Genomic DNA, 25,447 nt, shown 5'->3' on the forward strand with positions numbered 1-25,447 from the left:
GACACGTTAACGGCGCTGCTTTAATTCAGTGTTTAAATATAACATTCATGAAGTAATTAAAATAATGCCAAGTTGCCTCAAAAAAAAAAAAAAAAAAACACACCCAACCCAAACAAAAAAATACCAAAACACAAAACGCAACACAATTAGCAGTCCTGGTTATTGCCCAAGGTTTGATTTGTGCTCTTCATTCCTTATGAATGCCTTGCCTTGCATTTAGCCAGCCCGCAATGGTTTTTTTTTTCTAAATATTAATAGCAAGTCTTTCAACTCCCTGTTACATTTTCATATCCATGAAATACTTGAAACCAATCACATTCCTTGTTATAAGTCTAGAAAAACGTATTTAGGTAGCAATTACTGTTCACGTCTCTTTAAATACTTATCATTAAAAAAAAAGACAATGTTTAATTTGTTTTAAAAAACAAAAGATAGTGAGGATACAAATACGACTCTAACCCTCACAGCAGCAACTCCTAAGCGGTCATGGAGAGCTGCCCAGCTGTAAAACACCTCTCTGCCTCTCAGCTTGCAGGCTGGCTGGGCAAGAGGGGAACCTTGCCCGCTCCCATCCCTGCTCCAGTGGGGCAGTGGTCCGTGTTCTCAGCAGGCACTTACATCCACTCACAGTATCAGGAACCACTTAGAGTCGTGCAGCCACAGGTTTCTGTACAGGTATCCGAGCATCTAACAAAAAAAAAGGGTAAACACTTCTGATCAACCTGCTACAAACACCATGCCATTTAACTACTTGTTACTTCATTTCTCTTGGTCATTGGTTTGCACAGTATGCGAAATAAAGAAGGGAGATTCAAAGCTGCAGCCAATGACACCAGAGAAAGTATTGTAAAAAAAATATTACTAGGATTTTTACACAGTTAAATCTATGGAATTACTAGGGAAAAAGCACTACACCGAATGTATGTGCATTGTCCAAAAGTAATTTATAACTTGATAAGCTCTCTTCAAATTAATTAGAGAACACTTACCAAACATGTCCAGGATTTTACTAACAGCCTCTTGATTTACATTGTAAGTGAATCCATTCGACCTATAGTTACAAGAAAAAAAAGTTTTTTTAATAAATATTTCTTATTCCAGTAATTTCTACACAACTATGAATTAAACCTGAATTAAAACCTGACTTAAAACATTTTCACAATTACATAGTATTTATATATTAATATTAAATTTAAGGACATCAGACTTCTACTCAAGAAGAGTTATGCTTTCTTTATCCTTTCTCTTGTTCACAGTCCCCATGCCTCCCTCTTCCCTCAATTTTAACAGGGGACAACTGCAGGAAGAGAACAATTGTTTGTTTTCAATCTTGTATTTTTCAAGATTCTCTGAAACTGAACCAAATATTCATCTGGTGTCAAATTTTGTTGCACTCAATTTATTCCTTTTACTTGAAAGTGCAATTTAGGTATACACATCTATCTAGCACAGTGCCGTGGCAGGGGACATAACAACTACAGTATTTTGTGCGCTTTTCAAGAGCATTACAAACCTTAACCTATTCATTTCCTGAACGGAGGCATAAGGAAATAGCTCAGGGTCATCACCTATGTTCTGTGAAACACTCAAGACACTGCAGGGACTTCCTTGGTCATACTTTTAAATACAGTAAGAAGCACCACAACACAAATTAATTTGATAACACAATAATGTGTATCACCATACTTTTGTATAACAATGGTGAATTTTAATCTTAGGCCTAAAAACTATGAACTGTTAAAAGACTTTAATGATTAAGCTTTCAGTTAAATTGCTTTGAGATGTCAGTGCTGAACTCCCCCAAAGCAGTAGTATTCCTGACTTTTGCTTACATTGCCTGACAAGGCTTATTGTAACACACAGAGTAACTCTCCTATTACAAATAAGCAGCTCTGTTCTTTCTGCTTATCAGAGCCTTGGGAGAAAATTTGAAAACCAAAAGGTAAAGGGACTCAGAAGCAGCCTACTAGTAAGTTAATGAATTTTGTTGCTAGGTCCTACAGAAGTCTTTTCACTATGAGGATGTGCCATTCTGCTTGTACAGAAAGGAACTACCAGGTCTTCACTATGATTCCAGAAATCCAGTCAACCACTATCTGACTGGTGCTCAGGCAGTTGGGGTTCTACTGTTTTGTTTCATACTAAGAGCTCAGACATTAAGAATTGCCACTAAGACTACACACTGACTTCTACAGATCAAAAAGCCAACATTGCTTACATTTTCTTTTTCTTCACAGCACCTAGTTGCACAAGAGCTGCTAAGGCATTTTTCTGCATGTCAGAAGACAGGGCTTCATAACACTGCGTAACCCCTATGGAGAGAGCAGAAACACAATTAAAATTTTTATAATTTTCTATTAACAGGCTACTCTTGTAAAATCATATTGCATAACAGCTGTACACACCCTTCTCAAGAAGTTGAAAAACAAAGTTGCGGACGCCAGGTATAAACTGCTTCTCAGTAAATGCTTCTTTCATTTCCTTTGAGAGGTATCTGAAAATTAACTAACATTTTAAAGAAAATTAGCATTCCTTTCTTTTTGATTGTCAGCTTGTTATGAATTACAAACAGACATGTCCTTGTGAGTATTACTATTCCACTTTGAAAAGTGTAGGAGAGGAACTCAAAAGGTCACTACATAGGGCATCTGAAAGTTTTATTACTGTTTTACAGGCATGAGAATCCCAATATTAAAATAAGGTTCAGTATTTCTATAATAGTTATCTTAGACATTAATTTAACATTCCTGTTCTAACAATAAAAAACAGTTTAATTTTTGTAAAGCAATATGTGTTTCACAGACAGGAAAACTGGGCAAATCAGTACAGTTCGGCCCAAGTCATACATCAGATCATGAACAGATTCCACTATGTTAAACATCTACAGTCCCACTAATCCTGTGCTGACATACTTGAGATTTTAGCCTCCTGGATTTGTATACATTGCTTACTACAGGAATGTAAGTGTTTAATCTCTTGAAAACCTTGGAAAACCAGAAGAATTTAAAGAGGTACAGATGTAATTAATGACTCCCATAAAAGCTAGGGAGGATAGGAGATGTAAACTCATTTCCACACCTGGGAGGACAGCCCACATAAAATGAATTAAGCAAGAGCTCCTCGTAAAAAAGAACAATGAACTCGGTAGCAGCACACTCCCCATGAAGCCTAAAAACCTACAATGAGCCATCACACTACAAGATAGTTACTGCTTTAGTAACTGGAAAAGGCTGAGTCAAAAACTAAAATCAGGATCCCGGAGAGAGGGTGGTGTTTTACTGCTATTTTGTAACTCTTGCACTCGCCCACCATGAAAACAGTCACTATTTATGCTGCAGAAGTATCACAGCTCTCCTACTTTCCCTATAAAACACAGGGAAAAAAAAGATAATTTTCTGAAGGACAACATACCTGGTAACCTTCCACAAAAGGTCTGAACATAGCTGACAAGAAAGACACCGTTACACTTCCTTTGTCAGTAGGGTAGATCTCCTGTTGACTCGTTTGAATGGCATCACATTTTGTGAGCAGAAAACATCCTTCCTCAAAATCCTGGGCGAGAGATGCATAACTGATGTTTGAACATTTACAGGAAGTCCATTTCCCACAAAATCAACAACAGAAACCACAACAGGGCATGACTTTCATTTCTGAACTCAGTTTTCAAGGGACTTGAATCAATATTTTCCTATCTACCAGAAATAACCTTACAAAAAGGCAGTGGGAACATGTTCTTAAACACAGCAGTATCTCGATGCACAGCAGGCCTTGGCACAAAGAAAGTGGTTGTGGCTGCTATTGCAAAATCCTCCCTCAGGATTTTGTCAAAATAGGGTCAGGTTGTCTGATTTTTTTCTGTGAGTATTTCTTTTTTGTTTATCTATTATTAAAGTAAGGGTTTGCCTTTACCTCATGTCCGCTGTTTGCAATAAATGATAACACAGTTCACTGACCTGCCCTCTACCAAAGAGACAATAAAACGGCCAAAAAGTTTACAAATTATGGAAATATCAATGACAATACCATTTTACTGCCAATATGGGCATAAGGGGGAGGGGACACACACACAGATAACACAAGGGCATGGCACATAGACACAACAGACACATGAACAAATAGAGGGGTGGGTAAGAGATTGCTTAACATTACAGCAACTCTTTCATTTGACTCCAGTAAAGTCAGTCATAGTCAGCCACCTTCCTGCTCCCTGCTATGTTCAGCCACTTCAAAAAAGCTACAAAATAAAAAAAGCTACAAATAAAACTAAACATAACTGTGCCAATCAGCCTTTTAAAAAAGCCCAATTCTCTTCTATATAAAAATCTATGAGATTTTAATATAGCCACAAGCCTTGAATATTCTTAGAAAAACTATGCTTATCTCTTTTCTAATGCAGGAAAGATCACAACTATCACCATCAGATATTTGGCCTTAGCATTGACAAAAATCCCATGTAATAGGTTTAAAATCCAGACAAAAAATTCCACATGGACTTAACAATATATATTGGGTACGATTTTGAACCAGTTTTTTTACTGATAAGCCTGTTCTCACCTGCATTTCAAGCTGGCTGGACCAGAGCCAGCTCCAACTCAGCAGGTTTGTGTACAAACTAACAGAGCAAGTCCTGCAGAGAGCAAGTGCTGCCCACAGTGTTCCCGCTTTGCCTGTGTCCAGCTGTGTTAGGGGTGCACACAGGCACACTGAGCCCTGCAGTAAGGCAGTACACAGGAACAGTACTGCCTTTGAGCTGATGGTTGCATGGGGCAGGAGGTAGAAGGAGGGGAAACTCTTTTCAAGAAAACAGGATGCAACTAAAGCTTCCGTAAGACTCTAAGAGGGACGCTGCTATGCCATAGGAAAGTTTTCACTTAAAAAGACTTCACAGGTTGCATCCCTCATTGTGCTCATAATGTACTACCTGACTCTCCACGAGATAAATGCCAGTAATAAAAAGCTAAAAGAGCTCAACTATAAACCACCAAAATATTGAAAAAAAAAAGTTTACTAATACACTGGAACATAGAAACCTTCAGAGTTCAAGGCCTAAGAGGAACACTACCCATTGTATAGACACTACAGGAGCAGATACTGCCATGCTGTGCAGTCAAGGAGAGGTGGGTACAGAGGCAAACTCGAACAGCTGAGGCACTGGGTGTTATCGGGCCTCTGATAGCCCAGCCATCACAGACCACACACATGGAGCTATACAAAACAACTAATCACAGCAGCAGGAGAAGGGGTATAATCACCCAGAGGACAATAGGTACTTAAATTTAGAATTGCATACTCTATTTGTCAAAGATAACAGCATAAACCGGTTGGTCATTAGTTGGTATAATACCTATAGTTTCACTTTCACAAAGAGTAGCAGTGCTCCTCTTCTACAGAGTCTGCAAGAGCTTTCAGAAAAAATTATCCTAGCGTAACCTCAACAAGAATTCAGTTTTGTTTCTGTGCTGACAGAACATACCCACTCTGTGACAGAATTCAATTAAATCTACATTAGCACTTTTTTTCTTCACTGCCCAAGGTCTCTTTCATAACTGCAGAGCAAGAGGACAGTATTTACACTTCATTTAAAAGACTGCTTTACATATATTTTTATACCTGTGCTGGAAAACTGGTAGCTTTATGCAAAAAAGCCAGACTTCTGCTATAGTTCATTTTAATAGTTCAGAATCGGGCAATTTCAGAGAAAAAAAGATTGCATATGCAACCTTGTGGATTCAGACTGCATTTTGCAACTAACCAAATGACCCTCTTTTAAATTCTCCCTTCCACTTACAGATCAAGGTGATATCACCGTAGGAGTTTATCACAAAGCACTTGTTTGGCAGAGCCCTGGAATCAGATGCTATTTTAGTTGGCTGCAAGTAAATCAGTATTTTTGTATAAAGCATGTTTTTACCTTCAATGAAATGCCAGGAAAGAAGATAAACTCATCAGAAAAAACATCTCTCAAGAAGCTGAAGCAGCTATAGACTTCCTCTGGAAAAAACATTGTAAAGTACTGTTGTTTAAAAACATAATTTAAGACATGCACGTGAAGAGCCATTTATCCCTTATTTGAGAGAGTACCTACTTCAAATAAAGTATGGACTTGACATTAAAAGCATACATACATACACATACAGCAGAAACCACAACAGAACAGCAAGGACTCAAAGAACTTGATTCAACTGTTAACAAAAGGAAAGAGCAAGGAGTCGTAGCTTCTCAGAACATGCTTTAAATGCCACATAATCAGATGCTGCAAAAAAACTAAGGTATGAATTCTGCAAAGTTTCTTTAAGTACTAAGTATTGGAAAACACTTAGCTACTTCAGAAGCAATAGCGGGAAGAAAGATTGAGACCTGACTGCACTGTATAAATGCATGAGTTGTGTGCAATTTGGAACCCAGGAACTGAGATCAGCTCACCTTGCCCCCGCCCTCTCAGCACAATATACCTACTTCCAAAGGCATCAAAAGGTAAACAAACAAAAAAAGACAAGCAAATTACCCGCATGCCCCCCCAATACATCCACCCTAAGCCATGGGCCTTATCCCAAGTATAACGGTCTCAAATAGCTCCCTCTAGCAGTCACAGGAACCTCAAACTCCTCTCACAGCTGATGGCACAAGGAGCAAAGCCAGCAGATTCTCAAGAATACAAATGTACCTTTTCTAAAGCTGGGTGTCATCTGCAAGGCAAGTGCCACCAGAGATGGACGCACAAACACGTTCAGCAGCTGGTTTCTGTATGTGGCACACATGAGGATGGCCAGGGCACGCTTGAAGACAATCTCCCCTATAGCTCCATCCTCCACTCCTTTGTCATTCAGGACCACGTGGCCATCGACAAGTTGAGCAATGTTGGAATGCAGGGTGAGGCCAGATAGGACTGCTTTTTTGGCACACAGGTTATCTAACAGGAAAACACAACACTCAGGAAGATGCAAAAGGGAGAATAACTCTACTGAAACAGCCTAAAATGCACCACTCTTTCATTAAGTTTTATCACTGAAGACCAATTATTACACCAAACATTCAGTTGGAGAGATGTTCCAAAACAATCCATACCAGGAACTGGTAGCCTAATAGTATGACACAGAGAGAACTAATTCCAGACATTTCTCTAATTAAAACACTTTAAATTCAAACACTTTAATTCCTTCCACTGGCTAACAATGACAAATGCTTCCTTTGTCTCTGGAACGAGTATTCTGAGCCTTCACATAAAAAGAGGAGATATGGGTTTGATGGATACGTTCATCACTAAGGAAATGGAGATCATAATTCTGCTTAGGCATTTCTGACACTACAAGTTTTAAATCAGATGTACAGGTCCTTATAGCCCTTTTCATCAACTGTCATACACAAGGAAGGCCTCATGCCAAATTAAATTTATGGAAATCCTAACATAAGTATTGTAACGTAACATACCTGCTCAATGAGAAACTGGACTGTACTTAAATTCAAATCTCTTCCTGTTATGTAAGATAATCCTTTCAAAACGTCTAAAGTAAGGAAGTGTGCGGGTTGCAGCTTTGTTTAAAAAAAGAATTCTCCCAAGGCAGGCATGAGTATCATAAACCTGTGAGCTTTGGTAAAGTTTTCTTGTCAGTGTGACACACCACAAACTTTATTCAGATAAAGAGCGGTATATCTGCTCTTGAAAATATACTCACCCTTTTAGAATACCTTAGACTTTAAATACTATCAAAAGATTCCCTGCATCAAAATTGGAATCAATTTGGCATTCAAGGAAAGAAGCAATAAATACAAAATATAGTAAAATATTCAGTAAAAAGTATGTTCACAGCACCACAAGCATATCACATCAATATAGCCTCCGACAGAAAAAAACGCCTATTCTTTTCCTTTAATACAGATTTCATGCAAAGTCTCCTTGCATCTTATTTATTCCTTCAGCCTACTTTATTCCAGTTTTGCTAAAGCTCCCAAGTTTCTCAATGCAATAGGAAGCAGAAGACTGAGTAAGTAATTCTGCAGTTCCTGTTTTGAATATAAAATTTCTAACAGTCAAGCAAATGTTCTGCCTGTAACAACCAATCTGCATCACAAAGGAAGAAACAACTAGCTGTTTGGAGACAGAAGAATGGACAGGGTACACATAATTGCTGACACCACCAAATTAGCCTTTAAAATGTATTTATTCTTTCAAATTATTGACAATCTAAACCAAAACAACAAACCTTGTTTCTATGCAACTGATGCCTTGAGCACAGCCAGCACACTCCAACAATTCCCCAACTATATCACAACCCTACTAAAGCAAATGCTTATTCACTGTTGCTAAGAAAATAAACAAAATAAATAAGCTAACCTGAATGTGGTATGTTGTTCAGTTTACTGTGCAGTAAGATTCTAAACATTGTTCAAATACTGTCATGAAATTCTTGATTTTACCAGTCTGGCAGAAGCAGAACTTGCCTGCTTCCCCTGCAGTGTGGATCCCTGAAAGAAGTGGTTTTTTTCCAGAAATGACAGAGTTCTGTTATACCAGTAGCCAGTTCCTATTTCTTTATTGCAGTAGTGAAAGGGATCCTTGTTTATATACAGGACTACAAAAGCAAAGATCCATGGTTTAAGTCTACCTACAGTGAAAAGGTAAATGGTGCATTACACAATATTTTTCTTTGCTAGCTTTACTACTTACATCCTGAGGCTCTAGAATTAATTACCTGTGTCACCCTGGCTCACAGAGGGAAGTTTAAAACAGAAAATCTGAAAGGACAATCAATCTTTCAGCAGCCTGCATATATATATTAAAAAAAAGAGTGTGTTTGTGTATAAGTATATAAATAAAACCACAAAAGAAGCCTTCTTTCCAAAAAGTCATCACTGTTTCTGGAGATAAAGTGAAATTTAAAAATTAACAGACAACTGAAGAGTTTTGATTTTTTCTCCCCCATTTGTTTCTACTAGTTCTTTGCCACAGTAACAACTTACATTACAGTCAATATCAAGCAGTAAATGTAGCATTACACCAAGTTAACTGCTGCAGATCAGAAAATTGCCTGTGACTTCCATAGGGTTCAGAAAGACAGACACTAGACTAATGTCAGTACTCTAATACAAGTACCTTACCATCTCCCCCTCATTTAGGATATAATAGTAAAATATCTGTTCTCCTTCCACCTAAGAATTTTTCGAAGTAGTATCTTCTAAAGGTTAAGTCAAAACCTGTCAGGTTTTAGCATAATTTTTAGCATACCCTAAAATCCATTTACAACTCTGAGAAAACATTCTATAAAGCTGTCATCATACACTGCTTCCACAGAAATCTAATTTATCCTTCATAAGCAACAAGAGGAACAGAAAACACTTTTTGTGCATACCAGGCCATTCAATGAATCCTCCAAAAGTCCGTGTTAAGCCTTTAAGCCACAGGGTCTTTTCTAATAGAAGTTCAAATTCCATGGCTGGCAAATTTTGGAGCAGAAGAGCAGCAACTAGCACCCATGGGCTCAAAACCATGTTTTCTATTTGCAGGAGCTCCATTTTATAAGCTATGTCACTGACAAATTCCTGGATATCCTCCGATGGCTTTTGGGGAAGATGCCTGAAAAGAACAATGCAGTTCAAAGTAAAGAGCTCCAAAAACTGGAATATAAATCACACCCCCCTTCATTTCTTCCATATTGCTCCTAGACTCATAACTACTTTACAGCACCTAACATCTAGAGGGTGATTCTACCTCTGTGCTATGTAGAACAGAAGTATAGAGCGAAACATCAGTAGCTTCATGACAGTACTTGAAGCACAGAACTCTGTATTGATGCTGTACATTTGGTATCTTCAAATAAAATTCAAAAGCATTATGTTTTACATAACAAATTGCAAAAGCCACCCAATTCAGTCACAGCTACAGCTCCCTGAAACGTGGTCACTTAGCAGTTTGCAGGAATAAAGCAGGAAGGGAGGGAAAGGTGGAAATTTTAAAGTGGCAGAAGCACTGAATTCTCAGACCATAGAGCTTTGACTGGCTCACGTATCATCATTAAACGTTAAAATGGCATCTTCTCAACACAGGGCAAAGCCACGCAAGTAACAACCCATTTCAGAAACACCCATTCACAAGCATGATAAGCCTCTGCTAAGGCAAAACAGGTTCAGTGGTCTCAATAGTCAGACGGAGGGAGGCAAGAGAAGTTGAAAACAAAGTACAAGAGAACATCTTAATTATTTACATAGGTGAGGACTAAACAAGTGTTTTTCCTGTGCATACACCATGGAAAGATGTGGTACCTGGGAACCAAATTGTATGGGCACCGATTGATTCTCCCAGATGCCAAGGTTCTAAGGGACACCGGCTGGCCAACGTAGATATGTATGGTACCAAAATTGTCACTGAGGATTCTTCTGGCTTTTAACAACCCCTATGAAAATGGGAAGAGCAAAACTCAAATTTTGGTGCTACAGGGTGTGTATATATCCACTTATGTCCTGTTCTTAAGGAATTTACATACAGATGTAGATTCTTTGGGCTTTGGGACTCCTAGGAGTTCATATGCATAGAGAGATTCTTCTAATATCCTCTCATAACTGATGCTGATGGGAACAAGGTATGTGTCGAAGACTTCACGTTTAAAAAAGGGTTCCATCACAATGCTGAGAAGACCTGCAAATTGGAAAAAAAAAAGTGAATCACCTGTCCTTTTCAAAGAGGGAAAAGAACTGCAATTTAACTTTGAAAAGGGTATCTCTGCATTTTAGAAACTGCTAGCAAGTGTGCACTGTGCCTGTTGTCTCTTCAAGCAAGCAGAAGCACAAGATATTGCCCAAGCTTTAAAACAGAAGGTAAATGGAAGCAATGCTTTTAGATAGCTACTTGTGCTCTTTTCAGCAGACTGCTCTGTGGTCACACAGTATCTTCCTTTTAAAGATTGTCCATTACTTTTACAGTTAGATTACGATATTTCTCTGCTGGTCAAGAGATGCCTATTTTCTAGGAAGAAAAGGGTAAAGAGTAATTGAAATAAGTACACAATGGATAAAAGGGAGCAAAAGCAGTGGAGTGCAAGTGACATGTATTGCTGCTCTTTGTATGGCCTTGGAACTCCAACCATAATATTTTCCAGTACTCTGACAGATTTTCCCAGTTTCCCATACTTTAACATCCTTTTCTATCTGAAGAGCTTACAAAGCACATAGCCAGTAATTAAAACACTAATAATAATAATAAAAAGTTCCACATTTTCAATAAACTTACCAAATTTTGGAGTCAGAGTCTTGGCAGTGCGGCTTCTAGTCCCTTCAAGAAAAAATTCAATTGGGGCATAGCCACTCTTCAAAAGTAAAACAAACAAACAAGCTGGTCAGATAAAACATTTATTCTTTATTGTCCACAAAGAGTTTTAAGTACTTCAAGTGTAAGTAAGTTATTTTTTTTAATGGAAGATATGCATGTCTAACTTCATTCATCTCTATGCCTATATTCATTCATTGTATTTGCCACACCATATAGTTAAATTAATGAAAATATTGTATCTGTCATGAGATATGAGCACACAATCCAAAGCAACTGATAAGCAGTAATTTGTTTATCACTTACTGCTGAACTGTAATAACAGAGTAATGGTCTTCACCTACAGCAATTCTGACGTAATCAGATCACCATGAAGACTTTCAATCACATACCCATAACAGCATCCTGCATATTTCACATGAATCATTCCAACAGTCTTTCTTAAGCATACATTTTGAGAGTTTAGTAATTTATTTACCCGCAACATTGTTTTTACATATTCAGCAAACACTGCCCAGTAGAGTCTGTTCCCACCAAAGGAACGGCGCATAAAAAAGGCACCTGCCCTTCGTAGCAGCTCGCCAACTATTTTCATTCCTAGGAAATCTGAAAAACAATCAAACAGAAAACAAAACCACACATACAAAATTTATTGATTAATATCAGCCAGAAGAATCAACCATGTTCTCTAATACCCCAATTACCAGAATACAGAAAATCTCTTACAAGGACTCCATTGTTGCCAATACGCTTATTTGTCTTCAGATTGCCTAGCAAGACTCATGTAGACATGAATGGCCTATTATAATATCCTTTCGATTTTTTGTGGTAAGCTGCATTCACTTAGAGCAATTTATTTTCATAATTTAGATGGCCAGAGTTCAACCATAATAAAGACTAAATTTTTGAAGTACATCGTCTCACTCATTTGTAGAAAAAAGCAGTTACTATTGAATGTATCCTAGAAGACACAGAAATTACCTGGCTAGTTAAACTACATTAGATCGTTTATGATCCTGATCATCACTTTGAGGGACATACATCAAACCAGCTAAAATTTTCTGTAAATTTTTTGGTTTTAAGGAACGATGGTCAATGCTTAACTTGTCAAAACCAGGAAACACTTAACTTTAAAAAATTTCTTAAGGAAGCATTTAAAACAAGTCTAAACAGCAGCTGGCCATGTGCCACTTCAATCCATGAAATACTTGAGAACAGTTATGCACTAAGATAAATTCACATTTCTAGCTGCATTCTGACAATTACTGCCTTGAAGACATCATAGATGCCAGAAACGTGATCCTAGCACCAGTTAGATTCCTGCTAATGTATTGCATGAGGATTTACCAGTGTTACTGACAACTGTTTACCTTCTCTTAGCTAATCCCCACAGATCTATCTATATGCTACTTGAGGCCAAGAGATAATTAACAAAGCAAAGGCACTTACCACCTATATCAGGAGAGTGTCTTTCCACTCAGCACAAGTATCACTTTGAGAGTGAGTTTGTAAACCACATCTTGTGAACCTCTAACACGATATGCAGTAAATACAACTACAACCACAGAGAACTGTATTTGCTCCAGAGGAATTAAAAATAATACACACATGCAACATCAAGCTGCAAGCCCCTAATTCTTTAGGAGAACTTTGACCCTGAAGCACCCAAAACACTTAAAAAAATGTCAATCGTTAAAAAATCCCTGTAAGCTAATAGTATCATAAGATACCATTTTGAGGTCCAAAACTCAAAAAGACTCTAATCCAAGTCAGCAAAGGATTACACCAAAACCTATGACAGCATGTGAGCAGATTTTTAACATAATACTGTAACACCTTGATCAAGGCAGGTATGAGACATTGATTTCTGAATTCACCAGAATCTAACCTGCATCACCCAGATGCAAACTCAAAGAACACGGGAATCTCATCTTCCATAGCAAGCACATTCTCCCAGCTTCTGCTGGTTTTCTACTGGTCTTTCCAACCTCTTGACTGGAAAAGTAGACTACAGTAAAGCAGTAGGTTCCCAGATCTTTGCTAGCTTACCTGTACATATTACAGTGCTGCACCAGACCTTAAGGTGGTTTTCTGCCTGCTTAGAAGATCTGGTTGATACCCGAGACTTCCAAGATCAGGCTTCCCAGTTAAGTGCTTACAGAGTCCAGGTTTTCAAAACACATATTAACTCAAAACACATTTACTGTTCAAGTCTTCAAGAATTGTTTCCCACAAATATACTGGATTTGTCTGCTTTAGAACTAAGTATGTCCAAAATCCTGACCTCTGACATGAAATTTTGCTTCCCAGCCAGCTCTGCTCTCAGCATTTCACATAACAGAGTTATGCCAATGGTTCAAGGGAATCAGTCACAGTGGCAACAAGCACTTCGTATCTGGCTACTATGATTGCACTTAAAACTGTATAATGAAGTATAAAGAAGTTCTGCATCCACAGTAGCTCTTGGGTAAGTTTTTGCCTGTTCTCAGGCCATAAAAGCAATAGAGAAGTTGCCTTTGCAAGTCTTATATTTGCCCCAGCCTTGGGCAGATGGGGTACTCCTGGGTGAACTTGCTATGAAAAACAACTCAGCACCAGTGAGAAGCTTTCAGACATTGTAAGCCTCTCCCCCAAGGAGGCTTTAACAAGACATATTTGGAACAGATGTTAAACACAAATACTTGTGCAGCTACCATACCCCTTGCTACCGATTCTCCAAATCCTGAAAACATTGTTAAAAGAACATACTTGCCTATTCCTGCAGCAATGACAGGCAAAGCCAAGTCATACGTATATAGCAAATAAGACAGCATCAAAAAGTCTACATAGCTTCGGTGACTGGGCAGCAGTACAACTGGATGCTCCTGAATGGCGTGTTGCAACTAAAAAAGAACAGTGCAAACAATATTGTTCCAGTATTTACCAACTGACTGTTGAAATTTGCAAATGTAAACTTTCACTGGGCTTAAGACAAACAGAAACTGATTTGTTTGGGTGTTTTCTCTGTCCACACACTCTATACCTTTTTCAGCACGGAATCCATAGGAAATTTGGAGCAATTGTTTCCAGACTAGCAACCTGTGGTTCACAGGTATCACAGGACTCAAAAACTAGGGCCACCTCATTATGTGATAGTCTAATTAAAATCCCTCTTAATGGGGATGAAAAACCAAATAGGGGCTATCAGGACTGGCATTGCTGACTTCCAGGGAATACAGTACACCCTCCAAAACAGCAGCATCCTGAAATGAAAGAGGGAGACAATGGCTCCCAGGAAACTGAAGCAAACCTAAAGCATCTTCTGCCTCAGAGGTGCTGTGTTTCACTACCATTAGTCGTATGAAGGTTTTGCAGAACAGCCAGTCCGCTCAGCCACGTAACATTGTTTTCACCCCCAATTCAGCTAAAAGTGTTATTATTTTATAGTATGATATAGAAAAGACTCTTTCAGTGGCTGATCTAACAGAATCATGGGCACATGGCATTCCTTACCATAGAAAGCATTTGGAAAATGTACAAAAAGTCCTAATTGCTGTTTGCCTCTAAAATACTTATATATCATGTCTCTTTCCTCCCACATTTGTTAAGAAATACCAAAGGGTATTTTTCATATTTTTTACTTAAAGATTAGAGTTCTTATCTAAGTGACTGGTATGAAAATATTATAACTTTTTCTCCCCCACCGGTACTCACTCTCTGCATTCCTTCTTCATTCACACAAACTCTCTGGAAAAGCTGTTTAAATATTTTGCTCAGAGTAAAGGCAAAAAATCTGACAGCTCCTAACTGCATACGGTGGCCCATCTCATCCAGGATTTCCGTGGCTTCTTCTTGAATAATATCAGGTGATTCTCCCATCTCTTTGGCTAACTAAAGAGAAACAAAATAGCAGTGAGAAGTTGTTCCCTTCCCCTTGCGCATGCACACCATTCTAATGTGCCACAGCTACTATGGCAGAACTACTGCACTAGTCCACAACACTTTATTTCATGTGATAGGTGTTTATCTAATCATACAGAATCTGTTCGGTGTCTGTCAACACGAGAAAGCCAAGTGAAAGCTGCCCAAAAATCAAGAATGTGCTTAGATGTCAATGGCAGGGGGAAGGGTGTGCAATGATTTCCCCCCCACACCAAACACACCATCTGAATGTTTTAACTTGTAGCATGTGCAGAGGAGATTTAAGTTCAAAGAATATTTCCTGTATTATCCGTCTAAAGAAGGCTGTGTGCATTTTTCTTTGACTAGTAAAATTTAACCTACATTTGCAGAGATAATCACAACGGAAATATTTTAAGTGCATTTGGGTTAGAGTTTACGGAGAACCTCAGCCCTGTCACACTTCAATTTCTTAATAACGTATCACTTTGGCAATGGGTAGCTGAATTGCATACAAAGCACTGTCTCTACCAACTGTGCATATTAATGACTTTTTTCCTGTTGCCATGCACATTCCCTTTTGAAGTTTCTTAAAACAGATTGAAAAAATGGCCATCCCTCCTATTTGATACTTTGAATCTGGAAATATTTAATTGAAAACTAAGCCTTTTACTATAATGGAATAGGGAATATGACTTCTACTGAACAGGGAGGAGGAAAGAGAAGGAATGGCAGAAGAAAAAGCCACCAAAAAAAGCACAGCTCTGTTTAGAAGCCAGCACTGTTTACCTATTATTTCTGTTTTGCGACATATGTGAAAATCCATCTCCTCCATCATATCTACTGTTTCAGTTGTGTTTTCTTAAATGCGTTATCCTTCATCCTAAGTATTTGCACATGTAGTTTTAACTGATTACTTTAAATGCTTAAAGAAGTCAAAAGCTGCTTTCACTTCAGCCTAAGAAAATCAATTTCTCTTAGGAAGCCAAAAGTTCTTCTTGTTATTCACTAGGGAGAGATACTGTTCTCACTCACCAGCAAAAGGATTACCACACAGATCATCCTGTGTGATTTAAGTGAACATCCACTATAGAACTAAGCACTTATTCCCCAAAATCAGGAATCAAAAAACCAGATCAGTGACATATAGCAAGCTAAAACAAACAAATGACCTTCATTTTGAATACTGAACTTTAGTAACCTCAACAATTTGGCATGAGAACAAATTCTAGTATGCTTGTGTAAAGCCGTGTAAACCTTGCTCAGGAAGGAGGGTCACTAATCGTAGACTGTTGGGCTCATTGCCCAAGACAGTCTCTGATACTTTCAGTAATCTCTGTGCAAGGCTGGTAACTAGGCTGCAATGGGTGGTCTGCTAACCCCCTTCAACCATGTGATGCTAGCCCAGAAAATATCCATCAAAATAATTTTCCATCAAAAATGCAGCACTTCAGAAGAAAACATCATACAAATGTCTTTCTGTCAAGTCCTCTGTAAAGTATTTTCTTTCAGTAAATCTTTTAGTGTCTCTGAAGTTGAAAGACTTTTTTGGGTTTCATACTACTTAGCAATCCATGATGTGCAACAGGACTACTTTGCAGGACATCGTTTACTTTGTCACATCATAACAGACACTGATACATCATTTGTAACACTGACCATTAAAATAAACAAACAGAAAAATTTTACAGCAGCCACTGACCACTCAGGACTAACCAAAACATCTTATATATTTCTATTCACTTGGAAGTATTTTTTATGAATACTGAAAATAGTTACTCTGCTAACTAGCACACACTCTTATTTCAGGCATTTCAATACAGTATAAAATATCAGCCAGTCTGACCATAAAATACTTTATTCATTACAAAATAGCAGCTGCCCTTCATCTTAAAACAAAAATATGGTTACATGTTAGACAGTGTTTCAAGGAATTATCTCTGAAATGTAACTCTCATTTTAATGAAAGTAGCATTTAGGACTGGCTCATAAATACATCACTAGCCTGTAAAACTACAATAAGACATCCCCAAAGGACAAAAATGTCTACAAAGAAAGAGAGTGCTTCTGTCTTTCACAATGCTGCTTTGTGGTAAGGACAGTGGAGTAGGAGTAGAAATTTAAAAAAAAAAAAAAGTCAGGCCCATTGGATAAGTTAATGGTAAAGTGTGGTATATGCAAAATCAAAACACTGTTCCATGAATGAGCTATCTGACGTGCCAGCTCTATGATAAATGAGTATTTGTTTTTCCTGCCAAAAGAGTACGGCTCTTAAGTTACCCATTTACTGAGCTATCTTCCAAACTACAGCTATCATTTTGACAAGGTCTTTTTCCCTGCTGCCACACAAAGCTTGGCTGTGTCCACCCTACCTCATCTTACAGTTCAGTGTCCAGACTCACCTGCTTGATAACATATTGAACTTGCTCTGACTGGAGAACAGCACTTTTAATAGCGTTTGGCTTGCAAGGTGAAAGTCCCTTGTAGATCACGGGAGTATAACATTTCATTGCGTATCTCAAGTCACTGGACAACCGTCTTTCCTCCAAGATATCTTCAAACTCATCTCTTTTCTTTGATGTGAGCTCTTTCTGCTAGGAACATACAAATGAAGAATGAGACACTGTCTTGAACCATTTGGTGATCTGCTTGGCTACATGTTGCAATATGTCTGCAACATTTTGGGGTTTCTTTTTAGCTTTCAATAACATCTGTATTCCACACTCTGTGAGTGCAGGAACTAATATTACCTGCTTGAAACAGTGATTCAGAAAGAAATTAAAAAGAAAAACAAACAAAAAACCAACCAACCAAACAAAACCCCCCAAAACCCCACCCCGACCCTTTTCAACTGCAAAGATCCCCAAATCACCCTATGCCACGTTACTTAATTCTGCCCAACAGGAAGAAGCTGAGAGAACAGCTGGGCTATTAAAGCTAAAGTCCCTTCCCTCCAGGCTCTCCATGATTAATAGGTATTAACTAAAACACCTTTGATTCCAACTCTCACAGCTTGATGAAGACAATGCCATGACTGACATTATAAAAACACAATCATCAACAGACAAAAAATGATCCCTGCTACTTAAAGTTGCATCTCGGACCTTGGTGACTCGTGGTAGTTTTCACAAAGCTTGGACATAAGGTACATGAAACATAGCCAAGCAGGAACAAACAAAAAACCCAACGCCGTCAGCCATGTGAAGATCAAAATGCTGTATGGTGCACACAAAGGTAAAAAGAGAGCACAGCCTCTGAGTTACCAATACCATTGCTAAGCAGGAAAACAAATGGCATATCAAGAACTAATTGTATATCCATCCTACTGCAAAAATCTCAGAGAAAAAACTCTTCCCCTTGAGTCAGTAGATCTCTGTGCTGGAGAGAGATGTCTCCTATTATGTCCTATAACACCACAGTTTGTATGAATGACCCCTTGGTCTTTCCAAGACTGAAATTGTACTTCTCTAAACTTAAAAACAGCAGCACTAGCCACCAGAGAAGTAAGACTACTGGAGTAAGTCTCTGTGAAACACAAATATAAAAGTATCACTTATGATCAAGCATATCTATTAGAAGAAGATGCTAAAAATAAAAATGCTTATGTCTTCCTCCACAGTACCACGTGAAGGGTAGCAGAGGCATCCTTTTCATTCATTCCACTTCTTCTTCCTATATACGACCGGTGCAGAACCAATCTGATAGTGAAGAAATAAACCACTTTGCTTCATGGGCTCTTACAGTGACATTTTCTGGTGCTGAGCAGAAAGTCTGGCCAGCAAACATGCAGGAGAACACCAGGAACAGATAAGCAAAATGCCCTGCAGTGGCAGCTGGGTTTTCAACCCTGGGAGAAGGAACCCAGGTTCCACTGCCAGCTGCCCACAGGCCGCATCAGCAACACTAACAGAATAGTTGACATTTAAAGTAGAAAGCAAACCTTTAATCACTGTCCATTTATCAACACAAAATAATTTGGCAAAACAAAACAAAAAACTCAAATCAGGAATATCTCCACTGAAGAATGACAAAAATTCCTTCAAAGCTTTAACTGCATCAAAAGCCAATTTCATTTTACTGGAGGACACAAATCCTACTCTAATGTTTGACCTTCTCATGTTCTTTTCACCACAAAGTATAGGCAAAAGGATGGTCTCCAAATCTGCCTATACTGTGTGGAGAAAAGAACATGAGAAGGTCAAACATCATAGTGGGATTTGAGTCCTCCAATGAGACAATCCTACTATAATTGCATTTAGTAGATTGTATAACTTTTCTTTCCACTACTGCATTTTAAAGAATTGCCTCACAGTAACAAACTCTCCAAAGACTTTCAAAACAATCCTATAGAGGGTATTAAATCCAAGCCCATATTCACGTAAAACTTTCTGGGCTTTTTTTCCCCCTGTACAGTTTATAGCATTACAGTTTTCAACCTTTCTTCTTCCACAGCTTTAAACTGGTCAGTATTTTGCAAGAGCTAAGTAAGCTAAGAACTGTTAAGATGACTGGAAAGAGTTTGTATTAGCCATCTGTTGCTGTTGACACCTTATATCAACCCTCTTGATTAAAAATAAATCAGAAATAAATCCCTTATGCTCTGTAATGGCAAAAAAAAAAGGTTGCTCAGAATAGCAGCAGAAATATTATTTGGCTCTAAGTATACACCTTCTTAGACCAGTGTGTGACGAGTCAGTTCTCAGAAAATATAAGCAACATTTATGTCAATTACAAAAGTTTAAATCCTGCAATTTGCAACTACACGAAACCCAGACAAAGAAAAGCAGCACTCAGCGTGGGCATCATCAGCCACATCAGCAGTTGCTGCACTGCTACAGCCATTCCCCAACACTGCTCTGGTGAGCAGAGCTTTGCAAAGGCCACAGCCCAGTGAAAAATCACCTCTCTGCCTCTGCTCCTCATTCATGTTTTCAGACTTGATATGCAACTAATTTCTCTCCATGGCAATAGTTGTTTTTACACCCTGTTCTGAAAGAGCACTGAGGGAGCCAAACCACATACTTTGCCAACGACTTAAGATTTATAACATTGCTTTTACACGTTACAGCCAAGCCGCTGTTCAGCTTCAATTGCCAACTGGTAGAGAGCACACTTAAAAAACACTGTTGGAAACTTGGACATGAGAAAATTCAGTGACAGGCACAGTTACTGTGACAGTGGCAAAGTACAGAATCAAAAGAGCGGGAGCCTGGAGCTTCTCCACTTCCGTGTAACTAGGATATGCAATGTAACGATGGTGCTTGCATTGCATTTGGTATACCAGACGACAGAGAAGTTTGGGAATCTCTGCCGAAACAAGGAGCGATTTCCCTCTATCCCTAGTCCCCTCCTCCAAATGCTTGGGCGGAGGTGGGGGGCTTCAGCACCCCACACTCAAACCTCCTTGTCTGAAGCTGGCAAAGGAACTGTAGGGAACAAACAAGGTCAATAAAGTCATTTCGACCATGTAACACGGGAAAACCCGTTTCTGCCACTCCATGCTCACGACAATCTCCCAGCGCTGTATCCACCGCCGCTGGCACGTCAGTTTTCTGCGGGGCTGAAACCCTGCGGAGCGCCCGGACACCTGCCGCCCCAGACAGCTGCTCCGGGACACAGCCCCCGCCAGGGAAGAGCCACGTCCCACCTTCCCCAAACCGGCTGGCCTTCCACAGCCGGTCTGAGGGGAGACGCGGCGCTCGGAATCGGGAGCCCCGGTTGTCGCGACTGACACGACAGGTCCGGGAGGTGCAGCTGGGGCAAAGAAGCGGGCCCAGGAAGGTGAACCGGTGAGGGGAGAAGTCCGGCTGCCGCTCGGCCGCCACCCGATCCCGCCGAGCCCGGGAGAGGCCTCGCCCCTCCCGTCGGAGCGCGGCCCCCGCTTCCTCAGGACCCAAGTCGGGGCAGAAGAGCGGAGGGGGATTGCACCATTCTGCTTCGGAGTGACCGGCACCTCACAGTGGCTGAGGCTGGCAGCCCCTTCCCCCCGGCACCGCTCCCGCCGCCGCCACTGCCTACCGAGTACATGGGCGCCCCTCGCCGCGCCCGCCCGGGCGCCGCCGCCGCTGTCGCCATGGTCCTGCGAGCTCCACCGCGCCGCCCCGCGCCCCGATCGCCTGCCCTACCCCGCCGCGGTGCCCTCCCGCCCGCCGCAGCCTCCCGCGGCGCCCATGGCCCCGAGCCGCCCCGACCCGGCTGCCAAGCGCGGTGCGGCGGCGGAGGGCGGGGGCACCGCGCCATGGGCGGTGCCATCTCGGGGCCGACGGGAGCCGCCGGGGATCACACGCCGGAGCGCCCGCTGGCCGCGGCAGCCATGGGGCCGCGGGAGCCTCGCCGCCGGCTGGAGGCGGTGCTCGGAGCCCTCTACGACCTGGGTGGGTGCGCGGGGCCGGGCCGGGCGCTGCGCCGGCACCGCGGTCCTGCCTGGGGGCCGGGGAAGGGAGGGGGCCGGGCGTGTTCGCTCCGGAGCGGGGCGACGGCGGCCGCGCGGGGCTGACCCGCGGCATGTGCTCGGCTCGCAGGTGAGGAGCCCGGCGGCGCCCTCAGCGCTGCGCAGGACGGCGAGAGGAGCGCAGGGGCGGCGGCGGAGGAAGGGGAGGAGGAGGAGAGCCGGGGGCTGCAGCCGGCGGCGGGTGGGCGGCGCGGGGCCCGCGATTTCTTCGGGGAGCTGCGGGCCGAGCTGAGCGCCGCCGCCGCCGCTGCCCCGCCGGCCCCGGCCGCGCCGCCGGCCGTGGAGGTCGTGGTGTTCCACGGGAGGAAGAGGAAGGAGCGGCACAGCCCCGCGGCAGCGCCGGCCGGCGGAGCCCAGGTAGGGCCGGGAGGGTAGGGGGACTCCACTGCGCCCTCCCACAGGGCGGGAGCCGTGGGACGAGGTGCGCTCCCCGGGCACGGCACCGGCCCCCTCCCGTGCCTGGGTTTGTCCCGCTTGCTGATACAGCTGCCTGGAAATCCGGGATCTTTTGGCGATCCGCGTGCTCAGCTCGATGGCATCCAGTCCTGCTTCATCCTGCGGGACTGCTGGATGAAGCAGGGGTGGAGTTAGGACTTGAAAACTACTTTTTTTCGGTTTCAGAAGATCTCTGGTTAAGTATCCTATATTTGAAATAGGCGTATTCCAGCAAAATAAATTGATCTGCAGACAGGACTGACGATACGTCAAGAAGGGAATGAAATGGAAAGCAAAGCCTCTTGGTTACTTCAGTGCCCGAGTGTTTTGTTTGCTGCTCTGTTCCTGTCAATAGGTGTGGATGTGAGGTGCCAAATCTCTCTTCTCTGGCATCACAGCAACACTGGGCTGTTGACCAGAAACATGTGTCTTTGAGGATCAGTATTGGGTAGTTGATGGGGGAAGGCATGACAGCATTAGATCTCGGTCTTCTGGTTTGGTTTGTTGGTGCTAAATTACCTCACACTACAAAAATTATAACTGAGTTGCTTCAGTGGGAAGGCCTGGATGGGCTTGGCTGGAAGCTGAGCAGAGGGATCCCTTGCTGGTTCATTGGTCTCCAGATTTTATTGCTTCTCTGGTTGTTTTCCTTGAGTTGCCTTTATGACCATAACATCAGAAGCCCAACTCTAAAATAAACTCTGATGGGCCAACGTATGGCTGTCTTGAATTCAGGGAGACTTACTGATATCTAGGGTTGAACTGCTTGGAACTGGGAAGTTCAAGAGACTGACCAAGCAGTTGGCTGAATCCATAAACTTTTGTGCTTTTTCCAGCATGTTTTCCTCTAAAAATTGCCCTAAGTATTTATTTTCTTATGCTTTTTACAGCTTAAATTTTTATGCATGAGAAGACTGCTGTTAGGCTTGTTAGCAAAATACTCTGAAGATAACCGGCTTTATTTGTGATTGAGAGGGACATTTTTATATAGAAAGTTTTGCAGAGCTGAGAGAAGGTTGGCTGCAGTGGATGCAGAGGGAAGCCCTGGTGTAAACCTCAGGCCTGAACCCTTGACTCAGTGTGGCTCAAGGTCCTGGAGAGTGAAAAGGAAAAGCTTTAATACTTATGTAGTATTCCTGCATCCTTAGGGGGGATAGTGGCCTTGAGAGCAAATGCGGAAAGATGAGCAGATGATGCTTTTGAGCAGATGGCAGTTTCCCTGCTCGTGCTGCCTGCCCACATCAGTGGGCCTGGGAGCGGTCAGAGCTTCCACTCAGAGAGGTGGTTTGGCATATCCTCCCTTAAATCAGGAAGCAGACACAGTCTAAAATAACCTTGGGAGATTTGTTAGTGCTCCAGAGTGTCCTGTGTGGGACACTCCTGTAAAAAGCAAGCATGGAGCTCTTTTCCTTGGGATTTTACGCTTCTTTTTCTTCCTAGGATACAGCCTGTTCCCCCTGGAGAGTTCCCCTCCAAACTGAGAACTGCTGATGGAAGGTCTCTGTGTAAATCATGGACTAGAAAAGATGTGGTTTTCATTGAGCTCCTTTTGAGCGAGTACTTTCTTTAAACACCACTAAGTGGGTTCTGCCGTTTGCTGACAGTGCACCCTTTGGAGCAGTTTGTCTTGCATTAGTGGAGCTGGATATGGGCACTAATATATATATGCATTTGGGAATTAAGCTTGTTCTGCATGTTGCCCCAGCTGTCGGTACCTATTACCACTGCGCTGCCTGTCTCAAACAAAATGACTTTTCTCTTATAAGATGTAATTATTCTTGAAAGTGTATAAATTAATTGCAGCTATTAATAAGTTTCTGAATTATGAAACTCTTTGTAAACGTTAGCAGATAGATGATCTAGGCAAGGAACTGCAGGACAAAGCTATATGCACTGTGCTGTAATGGTACCCTATAAAATGTGCAAGATCGTTCCAGTAAGACACTATAATATCTACACATTAAAAATGCCATTGAGACTCTCTCTTTTAATAGATCAAGATAACAAAGCTAGGAAAAGGTACTGCTGGAAAGCTGTACCTACAACTCAGTTTACATTTCACTGCTTTTCAAAAAACCTATTACGATCAACATTTAGATTGGTTTTATTTGTTATATTAATTTGAAATGTTTTCTTTTGTTTATAGACCCAAATAGCGAACGAAGAGACAAATGTGAACAAACAAGAATTTAACTTTGAAAAAGTAAGTCTGCAGCACCTGTCCAATCTCTTTGTTTTAGTGTGCAGGTGTGTGTATTTATATCCTTGGGAAAGCTATGGTGGGACCAATAGGAAACACTTCCAGAAATGGATATCTCTTATCGGTGAGGCTTTCCTAATAGGTAATTCTGTCTGCATGCCATGCCAAAGGAGGAACATGCTGACTGTAATCAACTGCTCTGTGTGAAGAGAGGCTTATTACAATTCTGTAGCCTTTCTTCTGATCTTTCAATGCAAATTTGAGGAGGAACACTGTATGTTACCTGTGTAAAGCTACTGGAGTACCCATAATGTTTAGCATAGCTCTTTCAGGCCCATGGTGTTAAATGTTGGATTTCTGATCTCATGTGGGAGGGAAAAAAAGGTGTATTGGCATCTGTTGAAACAATAGATGGCTTTTTTCCATTTGTCTTTTTATTCTCTTCTGTTCTTATATGAGCATAACTAGCTTTGGCCACCTTAGATATAATTCATTTACAGATGTGTGCAAGTTGTTCATGTGCCTTATCTTTGCTCGGGGATGTGCTATGAAATATCTCACTGGAGATTCTGCTTGGAACTCTGTACTGCTAAGAAGAGTGAGGATTTAATCACTGATGTTAAAAAGTTATGAATTCAGCACTGGTTTTGCCGGAGTATTCTTGTATAGTGTTAACTATATGTATGTGTGTAGTCAAACCGCTTCACCATCTGCCCATTCATGTTTCTCACTGGTTCTCTTTTTTTTTTTATATGGAGGAGATCCATTCTGTGTGTTGTTTTATGTGAAATGAGGAGAATTGAAAATTGTCCCCCTGGCAGTCCTCACTGTCTAGAGATTAGTTGGACTAATCTAGAGATTAGTTAACTGTTCTGCGGTATAGCTCCGAACTCAGCTAGTTTATTTTATAGCGTGCTGATTTCCAGCATTAGCCAGGATTTCTTTGGGAGTATGACTTTGTCGTGGTCTGCCAAGCATTACTGTACAACAGGTTGGACAAATTATGAAACACTTGCAATTTTCTGTGCTAGGCACGTCTGGAAGTGCACAAGTTTGGAATCACTGGCTACAAGAAGCATGAACAACGCATATGGGAACAGGAGCGTGCTATCATGCTGGGAGCCAAGGTAATTGTCACTTGGTTTGTGCTGAGAGGTCACCCACTATTGCAGTGCATGAATGTGGTAAAGAACATGGAGGGCTTTGGTACTACTTTTTTAAAACA

At 41.2% G+C, this 25,447-nt stretch overlaps 2 protein-coding genes across 3 annotated transcripts in view; one reads left to right on the plus strand and one right to left on the minus strand.

The window, feature by feature from the left end:
• GNPAT (glyceronephosphate O-acyltransferase) lies at positions 1–21,494 on the minus strand. Of its 2 annotated transcripts, none has more exons than XM_039379499.1 (16): positions 21,155–21,494; positions 17,539–17,730; positions 14,951–15,127; positions 14,010–14,139; positions 11,736–11,863; positions 11,222–11,297; positions 10,479–10,630; positions 10,258–10,388; positions 9,348–9,571; positions 6,665–6,910; positions 5,912–5,991; positions 3,412–3,552; positions 2,406–2,505; positions 2,219–2,312; positions 990–1,051; positions 1–687 (listed from the first exon to the last, which is right to left on the minus strand). In XM_039379499.1, the coding sequence occupies exons 1-16, from the start codon at positions 21,386–21,388 to the stop codon at positions 644–646; spliced, it is 2,211 nt and encodes a 736-aa protein (XP_039235433.1). In that variant the 5' UTR covers positions 21,389–21,494; the 3' UTR covers positions 1–643. The 2 variants fall into 2 exon arrangements, with proteins under 2 accessions (XP_039235433.1, XP_027577149.2); XM_027721348.2 differs by having other exon boundaries at positions 17,539–17,727; positions 21,155–21,461.
• The window catches only part of CUNH1orf131 (chromosome unknown C1orf131 homolog), a 7,944-nt gene continuing 3,796 nt past the window's right edge, over positions 21,300–25,447 (plus strand). Inside the window, exons 1-4 of the mRNA XM_027721349.2 lie at positions 21,300–21,510; positions 21,658–21,944; positions 24,169–24,225; positions 25,254–25,349. Coding sequence (XP_027577150.2) covers positions 21,375–21,510; positions 21,658–21,944; positions 24,169–24,225; positions 25,254–25,349 — 576 coding nt within the window. The 5' untranslated portion in view covers positions 21,300–21,374. The remainder of the gene's footprint in view (positions 21,511–21,657; positions 21,945–24,168; positions 24,226–25,253; positions 25,350–25,447) is intronic.

Source organism: Pipra filicauda, unplaced genomic scaffold (genome assembly GCF_003945595.2).
Source record: "Pipra filicauda isolate LSUMZ 115617 unplaced genomic scaffold, ASM394559v2 scaffold16_size7369187_pilon, whole genome shotgun sequence".
In the NCBI taxonomy this organism is placed as follows: Eukaryota; Metazoa; Chordata; class Aves; order Passeriformes; family Pipridae; genus Pipra; species Pipra filicauda.

What these genes read in the sequence shown, in the direction of transcription:
- GNPAT (XM_039379499.1), bottom strand. Translation starts at nt 21,388, where the DNA reads ATGGCACCGCCCATGGCGCGGTGCCCCCGCCCTCCGCCGCCGCACCGC. An exon ending in GACTCTGACTCCAAAATTTG is followed by an intron (nt 10,631 to 11,221) that starts GTAAGTTTATTG and finishes TCCAATTTGCAG; the next exon opens with GTCTTCTCAGCATTGTGATG. An exon ending in TTTTCAACTTCTTGAGAAGG is followed by an intron (nt 2,313 to 2,405) that starts GTGTGTACAGCT and finishes CTCTCTCCATAG; the next exon opens with GGGTTACGCAGTGTTATGAA.